This window comes from Hevea brasiliensis, chromosome 6 (assembly GCF_030052815.1).
Source record: "Hevea brasiliensis isolate MT/VB/25A 57/8 chromosome 6, ASM3005281v1, whole genome shotgun sequence".
In the NCBI taxonomy this organism is placed as follows: Eukaryota; Viridiplantae; Streptophyta; class Magnoliopsida; order Malpighiales; family Euphorbiaceae; genus Hevea; species Hevea brasiliensis.
In genome coordinates this window covers 98,644,891-98,669,976 of record NC_079498.1, presented here as the reverse complement: position 1 = coordinate 98,669,976, position 25,086 = coordinate 98,644,891, and the positions used below count along the sequence as shown (strand labels likewise).

General features: G+C 35.7%; 2 protein-coding genes across 3 annotated transcripts; one reads left to right on the top strand and one right to left on the bottom strand.

Moving 5' to 3' along the window:
* The first annotated feature begins 5,005 nt into the window (after nucleotides 1-5,005).
* Nucleotides 5,006-7,878, top strand: LOC110672671 (protein HEADING DATE REPRESSOR 1). 2 transcript variants are annotated; one of them, XM_021835507.2, is made up of 3 exons: nucleotides 5,006-5,657; nucleotides 7,013-7,338; nucleotides 7,424-7,878. In XM_021835507.2, exons 1-3 carry the CDS (start codon nucleotides 5,540-5,542, stop codon nucleotides 7,640-7,642), a joined length of 663 nt encoding a protein of 220 aa, XP_021691199.2. In that variant the 5' UTR covers nucleotides 5,006-5,539; the 3' UTR covers nucleotides 7,643-7,878. The 2 variants fall into 2 exon arrangements, with proteins under 2 accessions (XP_021691199.2, XP_021691200.2); XM_021835508.2 differs by having other exon boundaries at nucleotides 6,991-7,338.
* A 231-nt stretch (nucleotides 7,879-8,109) lies between these two features.
* Nucleotides 8,110-12,767, bottom strand: LOC131180854 (uncharacterized). The gene is made up of 6 exons (XM_058148710.1): nucleotides 12,497-12,767; nucleotides 12,173-12,388; nucleotides 11,900-12,073; nucleotides 11,708-11,814; nucleotides 10,914-11,242; nucleotides 8,110-8,960 (listed from the first exon to the last, which is right to left on the bottom strand). Exons 1-6 carry the CDS (start codon nucleotides 12,608-12,610, stop codon nucleotides 8,380-8,382), a joined length of 1,521 nt encoding a protein of 506 aa, XP_058004693.1. The 5' UTR covers nucleotides 12,611-12,767; the 3' UTR covers nucleotides 8,110-8,379.
* Nucleotides 12,768-25,086: the final 12,319 nt, after the last annotated feature.

Sequence of the window (25,086 nt, the reverse complement as noted above, 5' to 3'; positions counted from 1 at the left end):
GGCCGTTTCTCTCCCATCCTGTAAAAATCACCATCCAATGTGAGATTGAACCTGTGACATACAAGTTGCAATACCCCTGTTCAAAGTTTCAAACCATTGGGATGTTGATTCAGGGACTAAGCATAATACCATGGAAACAATAGACACAGAAAAAAAATTCAGCTATCAAATTAAGCTTTTATATAATTTTTTTTTTTTTTGGTTAATCAGCCCACTCTTTTAACTTTATTATTTAATGCATATCGAGTTGCAAAAGCAAATAATGCTTTGCTGTTGCTAAGATTCAATTTGGTATCCATCAGTGCTGTTACTGATCTAACGCTAAGAATTTTTTTATAATTTTATAGTGAGCCAAGCAGCCGTGGTGGGAAAGAGTCTATCTGTAAATCTATAGTACACATAATAAATGATATACATCACTAGAACTAAATGAGTTCCGTTTTTTCGAGAAAATATTAGCAAGATGAAAATGTTGGTCTAATAAATATATAATACTGCTTGCTTGTCATTTCTTGAAGAAAATAGAAGTTTTTGGTGGTTCGTCCTTTACTTTTCCTTTCGATGAGATATTTGAGTTATTTGCCAATATTGGTTGCATCCATTAGATTCCAAAATAAATAAAAAAATCATATTTAATTTTTAAGGATTGCTTGCGGGTAAACTTGGTCAATCTCAAGCCTCCGTTCCCATGCAGCCTTCTAGAAGTTTGTCTGTACTTGCTCATTCCACCGGTGCCTAGCATTGAACATCACCAATGCTTTTTAAATGTAAGTTTTATGCATGTTTCTATGCAATTACTGGTGTTAATTTTTCAAGTTACAGGTGAAGAATTTCCAGCAGTAAATAGGCCTATTCGATCTTGTGTTCCTTCCGGACGATTTCTTAAGAGGGGATCATCCATATGCCCTCCCAACGCTCCCCAGCCTTGGTGCAAAAGGTCCAGATCAATTAGACCTGCCAGTCATCTGTCTGCTCCAACATTGCTCCAAACTGGTCCACCACATGCTCCTCTAACTTCGGTTGATTCCTTAAGCCCCCTCGTACCCCGGAGTTTTCCCAGTCGCCCACCTACAGCCTACACTTCTCGTCTTTCATCCTTGCCCAGAACTTCTTCACCTCACCATATCAAGTGGCAAGGAAGGCAAGGTATTTCTCAAGGCTCCTTTGATCAAATCTTGTTTGACTTTCGCCCCCACCCCCCCATTTCTACAATCCACTTTCCAAGTGACAGTAGAAGTTGCTTTTAGTTTAGACTTTCTTATGATGTTTACAATGTTTTGTCCCCCAATTTGTTGTTGTTTTTTGAAATATTTAAACTATTTTGTTCATTGCATTGCTTCAATGTTTATTACAATGGTTTTAATACATTAAGACTTCTTTTGTGTATTTTTCATAGTGTTATGTTCATTCTGTGGTAGCTCATATTGGCTAATTGTGAGCCTAGCCTGAACAAGGCCTTTGGATTATACTGATGCATGTTTAGTGGCAAATTCACATAAGGCCATGCTTGGCCACAGGAAAAAAATTTGGTTCCTTGTTTACCCTTGCCTGGTTTATTGGAATCCAAAAGCTTGTCATTTGGCTGGTCCAGCTTGTGACATGTGGGACTGCCTCAACATGGTTTTTACGCAGAATGCATTTTATCAATTGCTAGGACCATAGGAAAATGATTGAAAAGGTTTTTATTTTTATTTTTATTTTTATTTTTTTTGCAGTTTGTACTTGTTGATAATGTGGTTAGATGATGATGATGATATTAAGAATTCTGCGGATTAATAATTTCCGAAATGTTAGTGGTGATGGTGGACTCTCTCTTGCAGGAGACGTCAAAACTCCTCAACCGAGTGGAAATCAATGTCATATATGCAAGAGGGATCTGTCATTCACTCCAGAAGGCCCCATATACCAGCCAGAGAAACCAATAACTGCTGCTGTCTTGCCATGCGGCCACCACTTTCATGATTCTTGCTTGCAGCGTATCACTCCTCAAGACCAAGCTCAAGATCCTCCTTGTATCCCATGTGCCATGGGCGAGAAGGACTACTTTGATAGCATTAGTCAGGATTAAGAGGAAAATGAAAGCTATATAGAAAAGTGGTTAAATCAAATAGTTAAAAATTCATGTATCTGTATATAGCAGGTGAATGTGATCAAAATGATAGGTAGTCTACTTGGTAGCTATGCCATTATAAGGTGTATATAATAGTGGTTGACGCAATTCCATTAATACATGTCTCCAAAACCCTTCAACCACCAAGAGTTTGGTGTATATAGGGTTTGCTTATCTATTATTGTATTGAATTCTTTTACTTTCTTCTCTGCAAGACCTGTTGAAAGTTGATCAGGATTTGGAAGGGGACTGCTAATTATGAGAATGATGAGATGGGCCATTTATCAGCCGAGGATTAAGAGCATAAGAATACCTTCTTTTGCCAAGGATTAAGAGCTTTCATAAATGGGCCTGTCTTGAATGACCTGTGATTAATCAACAGGGCAGAGAATTTCTAAGGCCTTATGAAGATTATAAAATTGTTTTGATGCATATAAAAGGTAGTGCCGTCTCTGTCATGAAACTATGAACTCTTTTTGTAAATAGCGGATTTAACATGATTGTAAAGAGACAGCACACACACACATATATATATATATACTTAATAATTTCTCATGATATAGGTGGGTGTGGGTGTGGCAACCTTCAATGTTGTAGTGTGCCTCTCCCAGAAGTATTGGATGAGTTGAGCCTGTAAAGGGGTTGTTATGGGAACATTCTGAGATAGTGTATCTGTCATTTACGAACAGCCATTTCCATGATTTGAAAGTTTTCTTTTATATATATATATATATATATATAACTTCCACTCCAACATCTAGTGGAATCTTTTAATAAGGTTTGTCGATCTCTCTTTTCTCATAAAAATGATCGAAAGATAAATAGTGAAATTACTTAACATCTAAGGATTTATTTGGTTTAATTGATTTATAATCTGTTTTTTAGTTATAAAAATTTTAAAATAATTTAATTATTTTTTTAACAGTCTTAATTTTTTTTCCTTACGAGTAAAGTAGATGATTTTAAAGTGAAATTAATTAAAATAACGTTTTTTTTTTTATCATTTTTATAAGTTTTTGGTTGTTTTAAATGAAATAAAGGTTTTTAAAGATTTTAAAAATAAAAACTCCTCAATTCATTGATTTGTTAGTGAAAAAATGGAAATTTTCTCTTTTGAAAATTTTCAAAAAATCTGAAAATCTTATCTTAAAAAGCTACAAAATTTACATATAATGTTCAACGATTTTACCAAATAAAAATTCACTTAAACACACATATATAATAATATATTCATATTTTCCATTATTTAATAATTTAATTATAACCTTAAATAATCAACCATCAAACACTAATTAATTGTAATTATTACAAAATTATATAATAAAATTGATAACGAAAAATTATGAAATTTTTTGAAAAATTATATAATAAAATCGATATATGTACAATTATTTTATTGTAATCAGTAATTGTGATTGGTCTCGTGTAGACATCACCATAATCAATGATTATAATTAAACCGTTATATGTATAACGATTGCACCAGATAAAAATTTTACTTTAACAGTCTAATAAATTATTAGTGAAATATTTACAAGCGACTTTCATAACTATTTTGTTTTAAATAAAATAAAGTTACTTTATTTTTAAAAAATGATTTTATAAAATTTATACATTATACCTTTAAATTTTACATAAAAAAAATTAAACTAACATAAAAATGATAGTATATTAAAAAATATATACATAAATCTATTTTTTTTATAAAATTAATATAATAAATATTATTTTATATTTAATAAAATTAAGAATGTAAATAATACCATTTTTTATTATTATTTAAAAATGTTTTAATATTTTTATTTTATGATAAAAACATTATAATTATGTAACTTTAAAGTTTCAATATATATATATATATATATATATATATATATATATATATATAAGATCAGAGGTCTTAGACATTATTAAGAGTTAATCTCTTTTATATTTTTTTGATGTGTAATTTTAACCTCTAACACCACTCTTTGTTATGTATTAGACTACTAATGAAAATGTGTCAAAATAATGGAAAGTCAAAATTCACGTAATAAAATTAAAATTTTACATAAAATACCATATTAGAAACTAACTACAATATTAAATCACATATATTAAGATTGAAAGTCTTTTTTTTTTTTTTAATCAACATATTAGTTCGAGTGCTAAAAGATTTTATATCCTTTAAGAAAAATTAAGTGTTTAATTTATGTGCATAGAGGAAATTTTGCTGAAAGTGCTTTACTCCAATAATAAACTTTTTCGATGTGAATAAGATTAGACCCAATTCAGTAGATTAAAAGATATTTGTAGTTTACTATCAAAAATATTTTTTTTTCTTATTTGTAAAATAAGGAGATTTGAACAATCAAACGTATGAAATTTTTAGTATGAGGCCATCAATTCAATGCAAACCCACCTAACCTAAACTTGCAGCATATCAACTTTTTTATTTTTTTAATTTTATATTTTATTAAATTTTTTATTATTTAAATTCGATTTATTATAAATTTAAAATATAATTAAATTTAAAAAAATTTTCATATTGACGGATATTTTTTATTTAACATTCTTTTTATGTTTCTTTTATATAAAATTAGATTAATATTAATAATTTTTAAATTAGATTTCACAAAAGGTTAAAAAAAAATGGAGACAACTTTAGAAGCCACTTTATTCATATAATAAGTGATTTTCCACTCATATTAATTAATGTCTTATTTCTATATCATATTTATAATAATATTAGAAATTTATAAATTTGATTTATAATATACATTTTTTTTAAAAATAAAAAGTAAAACTGTCTGCATTACTTAGGTTGGAAGCAAAGTGTTGAAGTCATTCCAGACTAATGAATTAAAAAAAAAATTCATAATATAAATAAAATGCTAATAATAATAATAATAATAATAAAAGCAAAATTGCCTTGAAGGATGAAGCACAGCAGGCAGGGCAAGACAGGACAATGAAAGCTTGGAAATTTTGCTCACTTCTGTAAAGAGATTCCAAATTCCAAGAAAGTTCCTCACTTGAAGAAAAATCTTTTATGCTACAGGGGATATGCTTTCTACATTTTCTTATTTAATATTTTTATTGTTTAATTTTATAAAAATACGTTTCGGTAGATTAATAAAGGTATTTTGATTAAAAAATAAAAAAAAAACCAGGAGTTCTACGTAGAAAGGCAAGTTAAATGGGACCCAAATAGACATCTGTTGGCTTAAAATCTTCTACGGAAGAGCCAAATCCCACGGAAGAGCCAAATCCCAAGCTCTGAGAAGCATTGATTGTCCCGTCATCACTCTGTAACCCAATAGCCAACGCCAACAAATTATCTTCTTCTTTCTTCCCTTGTAGTTGAAGACCAGAAACCAAGGTACAAGGAAAGAAAAACTAAGAGAGACCTTGATATGTTCGATTCTTGATACTTCAAGCTCCTCTCCAATGGAAAAAAAGAAAGACTACAGTAATAAGGATGGGAAGAAGGTGATGGATCGGCTTTTGGATGGCTTCTCTCCAGTTTCTACACCTAGGATCTTTTGGAAATCTCGAAGGAGATCAGGTATTTGTTTCTTTTATTTGAATTTTCGTTTCTTTCTGTGTCTGTTTGCTTTTCCAAGAAAAAGAAATTATACTGGAGAAAAGAAAATGTTGAATTCAGAATGATTTTGCGATATTTTCTTGATACATGACCATATCCAACAAACCCACATCTGGGAATCTTATATAACTGAAGAATTTCCATTTTTATGGCATGGCGTTGAAAGATCTCTCTTAAAATTGGTCAATTCTACCATTTATTTGATTTTTTTTTAAGTACAATTGGTTCTTACTAGATTTGAACTCGAGACTGAAGTCGCAATTTCAGTAACACTAAGCTTACAATCTTTAATTAGCAGTGTCAAAAGCAAGATCCTTCAATTTGCTTAATTGCTTGGAATAATTTTCCAAGTTAATTCTGTCTCAACAAAGCGAGGGAAAGAGACAAACAGTAGCTTTGACATTTGGTTGGTTAGAGAGAGAACAGTATGATATGACTAGCTGGTAGCCTATTGATTTGCTGCTACGTTAATTTTAAGGTTAGGTTAGCTTACCATTATAATTATTACCATTATTATATGTCTTTTTCTTTTGTATATTTATCTGTATATTTTCTACTTTGCGTCTCTCTGCATCTGTTTGCAATTATTGAGCTTGGCAGTCTCATATTGTTCTGCCAAAATCTCTGCCCTGGTTTCATTTTCCTACATTTATCTACACAAATTTTCCTAATAGCTGTTATCCCTTTATAAGTTTTCAATAGTTAAAAATGTATTTAAAGTTTATTATTCTTATTTACTTAAGCTAGTAAGTTTCAGTTTAACTTTTCTTAATTTTTTCCAGACTGCCAAATGCAAGAGGGATTCTTTTAAAATTATTAGATAGAAGTCGGTCTATCTAAAACATACTCCCTATTGCACTCTGAATATGATCTCAAATGTTTTTACAAATAGCAAACAATTTACCAGTTAAGCTTGGTAGCATGTATTAGTCTACCATGTCTTGCAGGAGGAAACTTGTCATTGTGTTTATATATCAAGCAGGAAAAGTAGAAGAATCAAGAATATGTGAAGGAAAGCTAAGAATTGAATCAATGAATCTTCTGTTTTTTTGGAAGGATTAGGGGGAGAAAATGCAGAAGAGGTTGTGGTGGGGAGGGAGTATCCTTCATTTCAAATATGATTGGGCATAAACTACAGTTTTCTTGTCATTTTATTCATCCCATGTATTTGCATTTCTCCTTCTAGCTTGCAACCAGTAGTGCTGCTGAAAGCAGTATAGTATAAATGCCACCCATTACATTTCTTATGCTGTTGTGTTTGTAAATTTGCCATGTCTAAACTTGTTGGAAGTAGAATGGTAACTTGTTTCCAACAGCTAGCGGGAGGAGTTTAGACAAGGTAACAGACGATACTGCGAATGAAACTCCCAACAAACAGGAAGAATTTTCCAATGATGAAAAGATGCAGGAGGCCAATGCACTTACGGAACTTTCAGAGCGGCGAAAGGCTCTCTTTGAACCATTGGAACCTGTAACAAATATCAATGGAAAACGACCATCAGCTGAATCCCTTCTCCCTCCACCTGATTTCGACTCAACAAGCTATCCCAAGGGTTGGCTAATTGGAAAGAAGCGGAAGCTTGTTAATGTAGATGTTGTTGAAAGCATGAGGAGGATTGCTGTTCAGGAAATGAACAGAAAGGTATTAGTTCTATACACCTATCTCACACACGGATTGTAGGTTGCACATGCAGAATATATATACAATCAATGGATAATTTTTGCAGGACAGAGAAATCAATGGATTAAATGAGCAGTTGGAAGGGGATGCAAGGTGTCTAGAACACCTGCAACTCCAGCTTCTGCAAGAACGAAGTAAACGTGCCGAGGTAGAGAGAGAGAACACTATGCTGCAGGAGCAAATATCCATGCTGATGAACATGCTAGAGGAAAATGAACAAATGGGTGATGAAGGTGCCAGGGATGAAGACCCTGATGAACCTTAAACGGTAGCTTGATTTTCTGTTTTATTTTTTTGTAGGCTTGTTTGAAAAGTTAGAAGGAATCACACATGAATATAAATATATATGTCCTGATAGTTTGTTGGAGGTGGTATTGCTATTACTTTGCGCATGATTGATGTTGTTTATAATAGTCTCATATTTCGTAGGCGTATACACCGAAGTAATTTGTTCATCTGTTATTGCCTTGGCCAAGAATATTCAATATTTTTTCTTCTCAATTCATTGTTTATATTATATGTGAATTTTCTTTTCATGGCATTGCCATTTTTTCTCCTCCTTTTCGGGTCATGCATGCCGATATTTTTAGTTGTAAATATGGCAAATTTAAGTTGTTACTTCAAGTAAATTGTGACAAGCAATGTTACGCCAGCAGAAATCTCCAAATAACAGAACGATTGTGGCAAAAGCATTATAATTTGAGGGATTTGTCCTACATAAAATACACTACATTTAAAACTGAATGGACTAGAAAAGATTGTAATACACTCCAGACGCTAATAGGATTACAGCAGGCTGTACAGACAAAGGACTACCATGTTCCTGGAATAAACATGCGAGGATCCTTCATCAATATGATATTTCTAAATCCTTAAAGCTTCTACAATTTACAAAAAGTAAAGTGCAAACACAATAACCACATATCAAGGAGAGACTTCCTGCGCAAGATAGTTGAAATTGACGGCATACATCATTCTTTCCACTTCCTGATCTGAAGCTCCCTACATATTATGCAAAAATTGTGGGAGGGAAGCAATCCTTGGCAGATTAAGCAGTAGGTCCCCAACTGAATCCTTCCTTGACATGGTTGGTGCCTGCTTGCAGCTGGAAACACTATTGGACTGGTCGTCAGGCACTGGAAAACTCTCAACAAATTTATCCTGGCAGACTGTTGTGCTGATGGATTTAGTTTCACCTCTTCTCACTCTACTATCTACTTCAAGATCAATGCAACTTTTAGCCTGCAAATTCCGTGCTGATCCAGGATCTCTCTGCAGCAGACAGCAAAGAGAATTGACCCTTGACATGAGGCGCTGCTCGTCTGATGCTGATGTAAGTTGAGAGTCGCTAAGCAAATATTGAGTAATCTCCTCCAGAATGTCACTGTTCTTCAGGTCGCCATTTGAAATAGTAGGATTTCCAGATGTCATCTGTTCTGAGATGCATTGTCCAAGGTGGTTAACTAGGTCGCTCATTGACATGGATGGCTGAAGTCCAGGCACCTTAATTTGATCCCAATGGCTTGGTATTTGCCTTCCTCTTTTCAAACTCCTTATTTTTTCAGCTGCATCGTTATCCATCACTGCAAATAATAGATTAGTTAGACCAGCAAGGAGGTATGTACCACATACAAATAATTTCACTAGAAGAATAAGAACTATCTTCAAAAAAATTAGATGCATGTTGACTTGGAATAATATTACCATTGCAGGATACACATTAAAAATAGAGCTTTCTTACAGTCAACAAAGCCACAATCATTTTGGTAACCATAACCATGAATTTTTTACTGCATCACACAGTTGCAAGAATCAAATGAAAATCAGAGCAGAAGGCCACTTCAGTATGCAGGTTCATAGACATATTTTTGATGCACAAACATCAAATATACTCCCTTGCCATCATCCGGTTATGACTAAGTAGTAGAGTAGCTAGTGAGATGTTGACTGAAGGAATGAGCTCTGTGTGGTGTGTGTGACTTTCGGAGTTGGTGTGTTTTACAGGGAATAAGTCCATCAGTTGTAACTACCCTCCTCGGTCAGTTGTAACTGTAGAAAGCACTTAATAGGAACTCACCTGTAAAAAGGAAACTATCCAAGATCATAATGATTAAAGATGTCTCTTTCCTCTCTTCTACCATCTGGCTCTTCTCTATAATTCTCTCTCATTTCTCCAATTTCTATTTCTTTTCTAAACAAGTCCCTTTTTATTCCTTTCTCTGCCTAATTCTCTGTTTCGGAAGGCCGTACCAGATCATAACACATCCCTACACAGATGGTATGGCCTACTAACCTACTTGATCACATAACATGTTTGCTCTCCCATCCTGATAGACAATTCTTTGACTTGAATCAATTGTAAACAGATGCATGCTTAATGGAAGCTAGGCTTACTGAATGTTTCAACCGCATAGTTACATGCTTTCATTAGCATCATAATATTTCGTTTAGTTTCCAAATGATTCCTGGGAAAACCAGAGAGTTTTGCAAAGAGCATTTCACTAATTTGATAAATGGAATTACTCGACCTCAGGGAGAACTTCCAAGATATATCCAGTGCTCAAGGTTCTTGGAGCCATGCATAATAATGTCATATGAAGTTCCTACATTGTCCAGCATAAAATACCACTAACCCTCACAACCAAGTACTGATACAATCAAGCGGAGGAAAATTCTCTAATATGCACACTAAAGATAGATATAAGTCCAAGATCCAAAAATAAGTGCATTAAGGTGCTCCAAATGTTGATCAAACACCAGTCAGCAGAGTGCAATGTTTGATAAGTCAATCAATAACAAAATTTTTTGGTTTTCCCATTTATATAAATTAAAATTCACAAACCAAAAAAAGTTGAGGTAAACATCAATTCCATCTCAATGAATTAGAAGTCTACTTACTCAGCTAAACTATAAACCAACTAGAAAAGGTGTGGAAGGAAAAGAATAATGAGTTATTCATGAAAAATAAAAATAACAAGATTAGAAAATAACTGGGGCAGCTTCAATGCTATTCAGAACCTTTGTCAAAACAAGATTGCCAGTCTTAGCTGCAATTATCAAGTACTTTCAGATTTGTAGTATTACAGGCATGCATTCAGAAAATTTTCTATGAATTAAGCCACTAACAATGCCCAGAGTCTATTCTGAACTAATTTCCATTTTCTGATCAAGGTTGTGAGGTAACTCCCGTTTCCTGATTCTTACGATCATAGTTGTCACAAAGAATCAGTTAGAGGTAACTGTTGACTGTTCATTCAAATTACTAATGGACGCATCTGCCGCTGCCGGTAGTTGCAATAATATGCAAACAACAATTCAACAATATCGCTACAGAGAGTTCATGTCAAGGGTATGCAGATCAATGATTAGAGATGCAGCACTGATCTTAGAAGATTTAGTATCTAATTACCTACAGCAAGAGAGAGACCAATATATTTATTAATTATCACTATTTTCATCCATGTTTTCATTTTTAAGATCATATTTCTTCAGCAAAACGCGGTAGATAGCTTTCACTAATAAGAGATGGGTTTTACCTGTGCTAGGCGAAGAAGTTTCCTGAGAAGAACTTTCGGGAGTCCTGCCAATGAAAACTTGCTGCTCATCATTCAAGGAAGAAGAAAGGACTCCGGAAGGTGATGCTGCATCCCCTAAAGCAAACACAGCACGTGTCTCCTCAGCCTTTGAATCAAGCACCTCAGTCGTTTCATTCAAGTCACCAAATGTACAATGCCTTTGTTCGAAATATGGAGTTTCCAACAAAATTTCAGGTTGTTGACTTAGAAAGTTGAGACGAGGATCACACTGAATAAGTTTTTCGAAATGCTTGCTTAAGAACCCTTGTTGGCACTGCAGAAAATGACGCCTATGACAAAAGATACAACATCAACATATTGTTCAAATCGATACAACCATTAATATGGTATCTACTCTTACATGTGTCTCTTACACATCATAAAGCTTGATGAATCTTCCAACACTGAAGTACCAATTTACTTTGAATTAAGCCAAATGAAGCAGCGGGAAATGGCAACTAATGGACATGCCCCTGCTGGAGCAAAACAATACCGAAGCGTCCAACCCTCTAACAAAGCAAACGTTAAACGCATTCCCCCAATCCCAATCTCCCAAAGGAAGAAAACAGAGGGAAATTTGGCCTTAATAGTATAGCACTATCACTTCATTCCTCAAACCCGATCTCTAACGCAACGATGTGATAAAAGGAACAAATACGGCAACAAAGACTGATAATGCAAGCCATGTATACGCATAACAAACAAACAAATTTACCCTAAAATAATTAAAAGAAGCTCATCCAAATTAAGACTACCTGTGCATGCTGGCTTGTCCACCAGTAAAATCTGACGTTGCTTGCCACAAAGTATGCTTCCTAGGTTGTGGATTGGTCTCCCTAAAGAAAAGGGGCTGTCTAGCCAACTGCAACAAACAGAAACATCCCTCTATCACTAAAAAGATGGGTATGTTTGTGAGAGAGAAGATGGTGAAGAAGAAGAACAAGTACCACAACGTCCAAGGTTTCAGGTCCATCATCAGGGAAATTCGCCTTGATAGCCACAATATCCGACCACTGAATTTCGATCTTATTCTTAAGACCACCATCAAGCACTTCCCACACTAGCTTGTGCTTCGCAAAATAACATTTTGCCACCAAGTCCCCTTCATATCTCGACTTATACTGTACCACCCAAAATGAAAAACAGGAATTAAAAAATCCAATCAACATAAAAAAATAAAACCCAACTAAGTACAAACAATTATGCATAATTGAACTTACCTCCCAGCTCCCAACTTTCAGAAGCGAAGCAGGAAAATTAGAGGCTTTCAGCTTATCAGTAGCAGTACTACCAGTAGCCTTGTGATCTTTCTTCATATTATTTTGTTGAGAAAGCTTCATTTGTATTAAATCCAAAAGGGAAGGACTCTTTTTGAGACGCAATCCGAGCGGGCTAGGCTCGTCAAGTGGATTGCAAAGAGAAGCAACAGGAATCATCTGCCAAGAAATCAACATCCAGTACAATTAAACCACCTAACCAATCCAATCATTGAGTTGAAAGAAAAGAAAAGAAAACAGAAAATTGAAAGGAAAGAGAAGTGAAACCTGCAAAGACGAATCGAGTTTGGAGCGTTTGTGAATAGGACCGAGTTGATCCTCCAAAGACTCCTCAACTTCAACCTTCACTGAAGATTTCTTGGTACTCATTAGCTGAACCATTGTCAAGTTTGGGGTTTTTCAAGAATAGAACTCGGTGAGTTAACTCAGTCAAAATCCCCGATTTGAGAATCTGTGACAAATATCGCACTACTATATCCCTTTCTCTTTCTTCCACTCTCAGAGATTTCAATGGCTTCGAAGCTACTCTATTTCTTCCTTTTCATTTTCCTTATATTTTTATACAAAGCAAAGGCGGCTGTCACGTGAACGAAACGAATCGCCACGTGTTCATTACATCAGCCAGCGGGGACTGAGCTGAACAACGGAATTACTAAAACACCCTTGTAGATTGTGCTGCGCTGCGATTCGTTTTGATTAGGAATGATGACGTCAGCTAAATTGGAAGTTTTTGTTAAGTGGCGGAGTCTTGTGATACAACGTGTATTGGATAAAGTGTGGGACCCAGGTTCTTGGAAGTTCGCATTGGTTGTCATTGTCGGGATTTGGGTTTTGGCAAGTGGGAATGTGACGTGGTAGATTGCGGTGGTGGCGATGGACACGTATGTAATTTTATTTATTTAATGAAATAAAAATGGGATGCTAAAAAAAAAAAAAAAAAATTGGATGCTGTTTCGGATAATGATTCCAACTTGGATTTGGCCTCCTTTGTTGACCGTGCCCAAGACCAAGTAGACCACGTAGCAGGCACCGGCGCACCGCTAAATATCATAAATAATATTATGAAAATAATATAATAAATTTAAAAATAATATTAAATTTATTTCAAAATATATATATTATTAGATTTAATTTGTTTTCATAGTTTCTATATAGAGATAAAAATAATGAAAAATAATTATGGAAATGACATAATATTGTCTTTGCACTTTATAGTAATAATTTTTAGCATTTTCTGTTAAAAATTAATAAATAGACAAAAAATATATACTTTTTCTTTATTTGGCTTTATTATAGGCAGATTATTTATTTAATAATTAAGATAAAGTTTTAATAAATATAAATGCGTAAATTTCAATTTATTAAATTTTTACTAAATTTGTATTTATTTAAAATTATATATTAAATTTAAATTCAATTTATTTAAATTTTGTTAGAATTAAGTTCGGTCTGCATTTATTGAAATTGAAACTCATGAATTGATTTATTTAACTCAACTATTGAATTCATGGGCTTAATTCATATTCAATTCATTTACAAGATCACAAAGTCTCAACTTAAACTCGAATTAACAAACATAATTAGTCAAATTATTAAAAGAATTTTTTATAAATTTTATTAATTATTTATTTAGAACTCATTAATTGTAGGTCTAATAAATTAAAATAATTAAAATAACAATTACAATGGCATATTTAATTAAATTATAATAACTATAAATTATATTTTATATAGTTGTAATCGAATTGAATATTAATAAAATTAAATTCAATTTATTTATTCAATAAATTTAAAAATTAAGTTGGATCTAGATTCATTAAGCAAATGAGTTAAAAAAAAATAAAGTTTTTCAACTCATCTATATTCTTAGATTTTATATTAATATTTAATTTATTATTTTTAGTATTTGTTATTATTATTATTATTATTATTATTATTATTATTATTATTATTATTATTATTATTATTATTATTATTATTATTATTATTATTATTTTATCTATTAGCCATTATGATCTACTAAGAATCTCTTTTATCAAGAATAGTCCAGAAAAGAATGGGATATGATTAGAGTAACTATTTTCCTTCTTTTAAATGATGGGATGAACATGTTGTGGGGTTGACAAATCATATGGACACTTTATGCTATAACATATCTCTGCGTGGGATAACAACAAATGCATTAATAAAATTAAAATAAAAGAAAGAAAAATTAATTGGTTTAAATATTATCTACACATTTTTAATCTAGATATATAATTTAATAAGGGTAAAATTATTTGAATATTTACTGTACATATTAATTTTCTTTTACGAAACATCTAAATATGTCAAAAATTGTGTAGAAATTGTTTTCATGTGATTGAAGATTTGTTACTTACCTGTAAGTATACGAAATTGCACAAGTAATAAAGAGTAGGTAAAGTATCATTTTCACAAGATTAATTATTAAAATTTAAGTTAATTTTATTAATATTTAGATTATTAAATTAGATTAAATTCAAAAAATTAAAATTAAACTAAAAATAAAATTAACTAATATTAAAAATTAACTAATAAAAGTAGTGAAAATTTTGGGTTAAAAATCAACTAAAAAGTATCTAGGAATATTGATTTCACTTGATTTAATAATTAATTTTAATTAATTTTGTCACGACCCAACCTATGGGCCGGACCGGCACTAGGACCTGGGCTAGCCTAAAGCCCCCGAGGTCCGTAGTAAGCCTAACTATTCATTAACCCAACTCTAAGCTCATTTGGGCCCAATTTCAAGAATTCAACCGAACAGAGTCCGGCCACAAAATAGACATTTCAACGGGGAGTTTTTGACTCACCCGACCTGTAAACAAAATAAATACTCAATTGGGGAGCACAGCTTACCCTCCACATACTCATATCAACATAAAAATAAATGGGAGCTCAGCTCCCTCATCCAGTCCATCAAACATGCATGTGATAATAATTTTACAGGTCCAAAATAACAATTTATATTATAGACCCAAATCAATTAAATATTTCTAACACATGCGAAAATTCTAGAAGTTTGCAGAATTACACAAACATGAATAGACAACCTACGAGGAAGAAAAGCAGGTTAACCACAATAAAATCCTCCTGTAGCCAGAAAAAAATATTGAACAGGAGTGAGCGTTCGACTCAGAGAGTAAAATATCAATTTTAACTATAATCTCTATAACTATCTAAAACTAATGCACCCTGTAGAGTGAAATGCAGCATCAACAATATTTTCACATCATAGCAGCAAAAAGGTAATTTGGAGCACTCACACACCCAGTAATATCAATCATAATATATGGGAGCTGATCCCCTATGCAGCTCTCTTAAATCCAACCTGTGCCAGCGAAAAACTCAGCTCGGACTTCCACTTAATAACTAAATCGGGGTCCCAGCGAAGAACTCAAGCCATGTCTACCCTGAAGGACTGGGTCCCAGCGAAGATCTCAAGCCGTGTCTACCCGTCCTATCAATAGTCCACACCACATCACACGCACGCCAACGCACGCACACTGCTCCAAATTACCACAACAACATCCATGGCACTTCAACAGTTATGAATGCAACATAAAATGTGCCTAGAGTTTAACTACATAGATACATACATATAAGTGATGCATGGGCATGCTTAAACATATAATAATATCGAAATTACAATTAAAATTAATATTTTATTCACAGACTTGACAACGGTCACTGTGGCGGCTGGGCGGAGGAAGAAGGCTGTCCCGACTCACCTGATAATTACATTACAATTATTTAATACAATTGACTCAATACAAATCAAGAAAAGACCAAATACGTCCTAAGTCGTACCGAAAATCCGGCAGAGTCTCCCCTATACCTAGGACCTACCCAACCTGCAAAAGGGCTCAAAACACACTTCTATATTCGCAACTCATATATCCACAATTCAATCACATTGCACAGCCCCTCCTGGGCCCATCCAAACAGTCATTCATCACAATATATTATTGATCATTTTTGCAAAAACTGACCAAATAAGCTCTAAAAATTCTAAAACTTTGCCCCACGGTCCTTAGCAATATTACTAGGCTATTGCAAAAAGAATCATAATTTTCTAAGCTACCACGAATATTTTATGGATTTTTAATCCTATTTAAGCACTAGAAAATTACGAAAAAGCAAGGTTCGGGTTTACCTTTGCCGATTCTGACTCTGGGGTCGTGCTCGAAATATCTGACAATAGTGGGGTAGCGAAAACCTCGATTCAATTCGGAGACTTTTTCCGGTAGCCGGTCTGTCTGGCTGGAAATTCACAGATCCGGTCAACTGTCGAATTTCCGTGAAATGAAGATACCTACACGAAGCTCATAACACGGGGGTTAGTACATAAATTTTTCAGAATTTTCTAAGCTCATTAAATGCTCGGAAAAACACTGCGAAGTTCCGTGGGACCCACCGAAAAACGATGTCGGAAAAATTCGAAATTTATGTTGCCGCGAAGCTCTCGACGAGTGGAGCGCTCTGGTACTCTCGGTTTTCTCATGGGGTTCACGGTTTGCGAGAAATCTAGCCCAAAAGTCAAAATGGGCTAAAACTTCCCGGGCAAAAATTGGACAAACCGCTCGATGAATTTCAGTGTTCTTGGTGTCTATGGAAAGCTCTCGACGAGTAGATGGATTTAGACACAAGACCCGGTCCGACAGGCCGGATCGGCAATTTTGGCCGAAGACGACCATGGCGCTTGCACGCCGCGTCGCCGGCGCTGCTCGCTGCCGTGCAGCACGGTGGGTTGGGACGGTTGGGGATGGGCGCCGGCAAGCTGGGGTGCCAGGGGAGGCGGCGGCGCGGCAAGGGGAGGAGGGAGGAGAGAGAAAACGAGAGAGGAAGAGAGGAGGGTCGGGACACGCGGGGAGAAGAAGGAAAAAAAAGAAAAGGCCGATCCGATTCGATTGATCCGATCCGATCCGGTTCGACCGGTTCGATTCAGGATACAAAATTTTGAATTTTTACTCTGCCTTGGGACCGAAAACGAGGTCCAAAAATTTCGAAAAAATTCTAGAAAACTCAGAAAAATTTGTAGACTCCAAATATATTTTGTAACACCCCTATTGATATAGCCTGGTATATTTCACTGTTCCGATGACCGGTGTCGGTTCGGATAATTATTGGGATTAGGGCCACACTTAAGACAACTTGAGAAGCCATAAACACAAATAATTAGTAATGTTTAATTAGTTAACTATAAATAAGAAAAATAGAACATAAGAGGTTAAACGAGCCGAGAGTCACAAATGATGAGTGACTTCCTGAACGATCGCAAGTCGTTTTAAACTCAAATTTCGAACCGTAAAAAGTGACGCTGCGGTCCTTAGGACCCTTATGAACACAGTGGAAAAGAGAAAATCACGAAAAAGAACTGTTAAGTCAGTTAAATAATTAGGTCAGGGAGCCGGAAGAAATATTGGATTATTTACAAACTGGGATGAACCTGGGACGGGCAATTTGGTCAATTGACCCCGAGAGCTGACTCCTGACCTAACTGTCAAATAAAATCAGAGAAAGGAAAACTTCGGGATCGGGAATTAGATTAAAGAACTAATAGATAAATAAATAAAAAAAAGAAAAAGAAAAGAAAAGAAAAAGGCTAACTACATTACTTTATGACATCAAAATGATGTTATAATTGATTTTTAATTTCCTACCAAAGTTGACCAAGTTAAATATCCATTGAGTAAGACAAAAATAAAACAAAGAAAAAAAAAATTACCCTCATCTTCTCTCCCAACCCAAACCAGCCGAAATTCCCTTGCTTCCCCATGAGTGAAACCTCCATTGAAGCCATTAAAAGCTTCCTTTAAACCTTAAATCTTGCCATGAAATCTTTACCTCCTATAACTAAAACTTGTATTTGAACTTTGATAAGAAGATTGGGAGTAAATAAATCAAGCAAAGTTGAAGAATTGGATAGACAAATTCTGCTCACTTAAGGTAAGCTAATCCAACTCTTCTTTTTAGTATATATGATGGATTTAGGGTAGAAATGAATAAGATTATATGAAGAAATTGAAAAATATTGCATGATTAGGAAGAGAGGGAATTTCGGCCAGCATTGTGGAGAGTGTAATTTGCATGGCTTGATTGACTTGGATAAAAATATGAACCTTAATGAGTTAAGTGATGATAGTTAAAGGCATTGAAATGGTTAAATGCAAGAGTTAGTGAGATTAGGGTTTGAATGCTAGGGTTTGTGAACCAAATTTTGAAGAAATGATTAAATGATGACTTTGGTCTATTATGAGATAAAAAAATGTCAATAATGACCAAAAGAGATGTGTGGGAATTGTTGGAATGAGAACCAAATTCGTAGGTCCAATGGTCATGCTGCTGGCAGCATGACCAAACCCACTTTGAATGACCAAAACTCAAATTTTACAAGTATAATTGATATGCCACCAATTGGGGATGAAAATAGACATAAAATAGCATAATTTTCATTAAGGAACCATGGCCAAAAACTGACCAAAACTTAGTGAAACAATTGACTAAAGTGAAATGAGAGCAGGCTGCCACTGTACCAAACTGACCAAATGAACAGTAATCATAACTCGAGCTAGGTAGGTCAAATTGACCTAAAATTTTAACCGTAATTAGATAAGATATAGATCTAAAACTTTCATGAAGAACATCACCCCAAATTATGCCACTAACCTAGTCAGATTATTGAGCAAAGTTGACTTACCAAACCTGCAACTCTGCAGAATTACCATTGAGCAGTAATGTTTGAAGGGCTATAACTCTCTCTAGAAAACTCGGATTTAGGCGATTCTTGAACCGATGGAAACATAAGACATAGTAGAACATTTCATATGAAGAAAGTTAGACCAAATTATGGACTTAACTTGATCAAATTACTGAGCAAAGTTGGATCAAAAATCTGCCAGCACCAAAATTGCAGCATGAACAGTGCACGTGAACAGTAATTTTATTTTGGCCATAACTTGAGCTACAAAACTCCGATTGGGGTGATCCAAAAATGAGAATACACTTAAGACAATAAGGAACATTTTCTATGAAGGAAGTTTTGTCAAATTCCAACAGTAGATCGACCAATGGAACAGTGCAACTTCGGAGAACCAAAACCGAAAATTGGCAATTTTGCCAAAATGACCTAAGCTTTGAGAAAATGACCAAAACCAACAAGTTTAATGACCAAAATGTGGTATGTGGGTGAAGTTAGAGTTCCCATACCTAGTAAGCCTTAAAAAGTCAACTATTTGACTGGAATAGTGCAGTGAATAGTAACCCGAAACACAAAATTTCGAGAACGTCGAATTTAACACGTTAGAGCTAGGTAAATGTGGAGCTAAGTTTATTTTGGATTTATTTTAAGTTCTAGTACTGAAACATTGTAAAATTGCGTGTTTCAGTGGAAAAGAATACCGGGACAGAACCCGAGGAGTCGAGTCAAGGCCAACAGGCGACTCGTTTGAGGTTTGTGCACAACGTATACTTTTATAATCATCTTTTGCATATTGTTTTGAATAATGTGAAATATTGGATTATGGCATTCTTATGATGTTTGATTTAAATTGTGAAAGTTATTGTGTATATTGGAAATGACAATGTTTAGCAAATTTTTAAGATAAGTTTTGAAACCACAGTGTCATGACCATATATTTGAACACCTCACTAGCACGACTAGTGGGGGTAATTAGTTTCGAATTTTGATTCCTTCTCTGGAGAAGTGTTGAGGTGTGCCAGTAGAAGAGGATGTGAATGGATATCCATATATTTGAGCTAGCTAGCCTGTGATATGATTTCTCTTTAGCCTCTGGCTATTGAGATTCATGTGATTTCTCTTTAGCCTCTGGCTATTGAGATTCTATTTGTTTCGAATGGCATGATCTAGTTGTGGGTTTTGTGAAATGTGTTTTGATACTTTGAAATGAATTTGGTTTACATTTAAAATCTCACAATGCATGATTTGTACTTAATTTTCATGTTTAGCCAAATCTTTGAATAAATGTGCTTTAAGTTTTGCATAAAGATTATTTTAGTATATTGTGCACCACTGAGTCCTAGTACTCAGCGATAGCTTTTATTGCTGTCGCAGATACAGAGATTAGAGGAGCACAGATCGAGTCACGAGGTGTGTGGATTTATCAGCTTGAAGTCTTCGAGTATAATTTATACCCTAACTGTAAATACTCCTTTTGATGTATATATTGCACATGAATGTATGGGCATGTAAAAGTGGGTCTTGAGCAGTTTGTATAAAATTTGTATAAAGTTGTAATATATATATTGTGGTTTTGAAATTCTCTTAATGTAAATGTTGTAATAAGGTATCTAAATTGTTTTGTTTAAAATGAAATATGAATGATATTGATTGACAGTATTTTGAGAATTATTGAACTTGTGAATTTGAGAAATTGGTTAAGATTGAGTATGAATTTGAAGCAGTGGTTAGAAATTTATTGGAAGTGCTTTTATTTCAGGTATTTGAAGAACTGGTTTCTCAAAATACAGAGGGAACTCTGTCAAAATTTTTATAAAATTTGCGTAAAAATAAAATGGGCCAAAAATATTAACTAGTTTTAGTTTAACTACATGTTTTAAGTACTTATTAGAAATTGCTCACCACTTATCAAAAATAAGAAAATTGTTTTAAAATCCCTTGTAGGGTACTTAATGAATTATCGGTAGATGAAGTGCGGTAGTTCATTAGGTATTCTACGGGATCATGTGATGCCTTACAGAGGGGTAAGGTGTGACATATTTTTAGTTTTGCCACGTGGTCTTTAAATAAATTTTTAAAAATCATCAAAGTTTATATTTTTGAAAAATCGAACCCGATTTTTAAAATCCGAAAAATCTCAAATAATTTCTTAAAATTTAAATAAAATTAAAATATCAATAATACTCATAAAATAATAAATTTAAAATTTTTGGGGTGTTATATTCTTCCCCCCTTACAGAAAATTCGTCCTCGAATTTTATACAAGGCAGAATAAAGTACATGATTACACATTGAACAGATAAGGGTACTTGCTACGCATGTCCCATTCTGACTCCCAGGTGCACTCTTCCACTGACTGACTCCTCCACAAAACCTTAACCATAGGGATCTGTTTTGATCTCAGCTGTCTCACTTGGTAGTCCACTATGGCTACAGGTTGCTCCTCAAATGTCAAGTTCTCTTTTAGCTCTATTTCATCCAGCTGTAGTACATGAGAAGGATCTGGAATGTATTTCCTGAGCATAGAGATGTGAAACACAGGATGAACATGAGAAAGGTTGGGTGGTAGCTCCAACCGGTAGGCAACTGCTCCAACTCTATCAGTAACCTCAAAAGGTCCGATATACCGAGGTGCCAACTTGCCCTTCTTTTCAAATCTCATGACTCCTTTCATTGGAGAAACCTTCAGGAATACATAGTTGCCTACTGCAAACTCCACATCCCTCCGTCTGGGGTCTGCATAACTCTTCCGCCATCAAAGTCAAGCTTTCAATCGTTCCCTAATTAAAGGAAGTACCTCTGAAGTGTACTGCACTAGGTCTACATCATGCACCTTCGCTTCTCCCATTTCCGTCCAACATAGAGGAGACCTACACTTTCTTCCATATAGTGCCTCATAGGGTGCCATCCCTATGCTGGAATGATAACTGTTGTTGTAGGCAAACTCCACCAAAGCTAGTTGATCATCCCATTGACCTCCAAAATCCAAAACACTCATGCGAAGCATGTCTTCCAGTATTTGGATTGTCCTTTCGGACTGTCCGTCTGTCTGAGGGTGAAAAGCCGTACTAAAGTTCAACTGTGTGCCAAGTGCCTCCTGCAACTTTCTCCAAAACTGAGAAGTGAACTGGGGCCCTCTATCAGATATTATGGAAGTCGGAACTCCATGCAATATGACTATTTCTCGAATGTAGAGTCGGGCGTACTGTGCCACAGAATATGTAGTCTTCATAGGCAAGAAGTGTGCTGATTTGGTTAGACGGTCTACAATTATCCATATCGAATTATATCCTCGCGTGGTACGAGGCAACCCAGTCACAAAATCCATAGTAATCATTTCCCACTTCTATTCTGGGATAGGGAGCTCTTGCAGCTTCCCTGACGGTCTCTGATGTTCAAACTTCACCTTTTGACAAGTCAAGCACTTGGACACAAAGTCTGCTATGTCTCTCTTTATGCCATTCCACCAATAGCTATCCTTCACATCATGGTACATCTTGGTGGAGCCTGGGTGGACACTGTACAGTGTATAGTGTGCCTCTCGCATGATTTCATCTTTGAGATTGTCCACATTGGGCACACATATCCTAGAACCTTGCACTAAGGCGCCATCATTGGCAAATCCAAACTCACCACCTTCACCTTGCTGTACTCTTTCTATGATCTTCATCAATTGTTGGTCTCTGTGCTGGGAAACTCTAACTCTATCTCCCAAGTCTGGCCTCATTGAAAAATGAGCCAACAATACCCCCTCATCTGAAAGATCTAGGATTAAACTTTGATCCATCAACTCATGTATTTCGTGAATCAACGGTCTTTTCTCTGCTGAAATGTGCACCAAACTGATAGAAGATTTTCTACTCAGACCATCTGCTACTACATTGGCCTTCCCAGGGTAGTACTGGATAGTGCAATCATAGTCTTTCAAAAGCTCCATCCATCTCCTCTGTCTCAAGTTTAAATCCCTCTATTGGAAGATGTATTTCAAACTCTTGTGGTCGGTGTATATCTCGCACACTTCACCATACAGGTAGTGTCTCTAGATTTTTAGTGCAAAGATTACAGCTGCCATTTCCAAATCATGGGTGGGGTAGTTCTGCTCATGCCTCTTCAGCTGTCTTGAAGCATAAGCCACTACTTTTCCATTCTGCATCAAAACACATCCTAGGCCAACTCTGGAGGCGTCACAATACACGGTGTATCCTTCACCACTCATTGGTAGTGTCAACACGAGGTGTGGTTAGACACTCCTTAAGTGTCTGGAAACTCTTCTCACAGTCATCTGTCCAAATGAATGGAACATTCTTCCGTGTTAACTTAATTAGGGGAGCCGCTATCCTGGAAAAATCTTGCACAAATCTCCTATAGTAGCTACCACACCGTAAAACTTCGCACCTCGGATCGCTGTAGGCCTAAGCCGGGCCATTCTGACTTCAATTTTCTTGGGATCCACTTAAATACCTTCACTAGAAACCACGTGTCCCAAGAATGAGATGCTTTTTAGCCAAAATTCACATTTTGAAAATTTGGCATACAGCTGGTGCTCCCTCAAAGTCTGCAACACCATCCTCAAGTGCCACATGTGTTCCCCTCGGTCCGAGAGTATACCAAAATGTCATCTATAAATACGATGACAAAACGGTCTAAAAATGGCTTGAACACCCTATTCATCAAGTCCATGAAGGCTGCTGGTGCATTAGTGAGTCCAAAAGACATCACCAAGAACTCATAATGACCATATCTTGTCCTGAATGCCGTTTTGGACACATCCTCATTCCTGATTCTCAACTGATGGTAGCCTGATCGCAGGTCTATCTTGGAAAAGAATCTAGCCCCTTGGAGCTGATAAAACAAATTATCGATCCGAGGAAGTGGATACTTGTTCTTCACAGTCACCTTGTTTAGCTGTTTGTAGTCAATACACAACCTTAATGACCCATCTTTCTTTCTTACGAATAGAACAGGAGTGCCCCAAGGTGAAGTGCTCGGACGTATAAAACCCTTATCCAAAAGCTCATGTAGTTGCTCCTTTAGCTCTTTCAATTCTGCTGGTGCTATCCTGTAAGGTGGCATGGATATGGGATTTGTACCTTGAACAACATCAATGCAGAACTCTATTTCCCTTTCTGGTAGCAACCCTGGAAGCTCCTCAGGGAAGACATCCATAAATTCTCTGACAACATGAACATTTTTTATGTTGACACCTTCTACAGAGGTATCTCTTACCAATGCCAAATACCCTTGACATCCACACCTCAACATTTTTCTAGCACTAATTGCTGACACCAAATTATATGGAGCCACGCTCCTGTCACCATCAAAGCTAAACTCTTCCACACCAGGTATGTGGAAATGCACCTTTTTGTTCCTGCAGTCTAAAGTGGCATAATGAGTTGCCAACCAATCCATCCCCAAGATTACATCAAAATCTATTACTGGTAGAGGAACCAAGTCTGCTGGGAGGATCTTTCCATCCACTACTACTGGGCTACCCGGAAAAACCATATCTACATCTATGTTGTCACTAAGTGGGGTAGCTACCGATAAAGGGCATTCTAAAGTTGTAGGGTTCCTACCCAACCTCATGGCAAACACAGGGGAGACAAATGAGTGCGTAGCACCCGGATCTATTAAAACACGAGCCTCATAGGAACAGACCAGAAGAATACCTGCCACAACTGCATTTGAAGCCTGAGCATCCTGATGGGTCAGGGTGAAAACCCGAGCTTGACCCCTACCCTGAGTGGCAGAACCCTGATATTGACTTCTATCTCCCGACCGCCTCCAAATCCACGCCGCCTTGTCCTCACCACATGGCCATCAATCGATCGCCGCCATGCCGAAGCACCGGATACAACCGACGAGGAACATTTGCAATGAACCCTGTGACCCCATCTGGCTCATCAACACGGCATTCCCAGCAAAGTGACTCGTTGGCTACACTCAAGCATACTCCTGAACCCATCATACAAGGTCCTGAATGTCCCCTTCCACACTATGCACAAGGTGCCAAGGAGGATCCTGAACCAAACTCAGAACTGCTATACCCCGAACTGTGACCACTGCTGGATCCGTATCCTGGTCTGAACCCTCGGGATTTGTGTCTAAAACCACTCCTCTTATTCCTGCTTCTTCC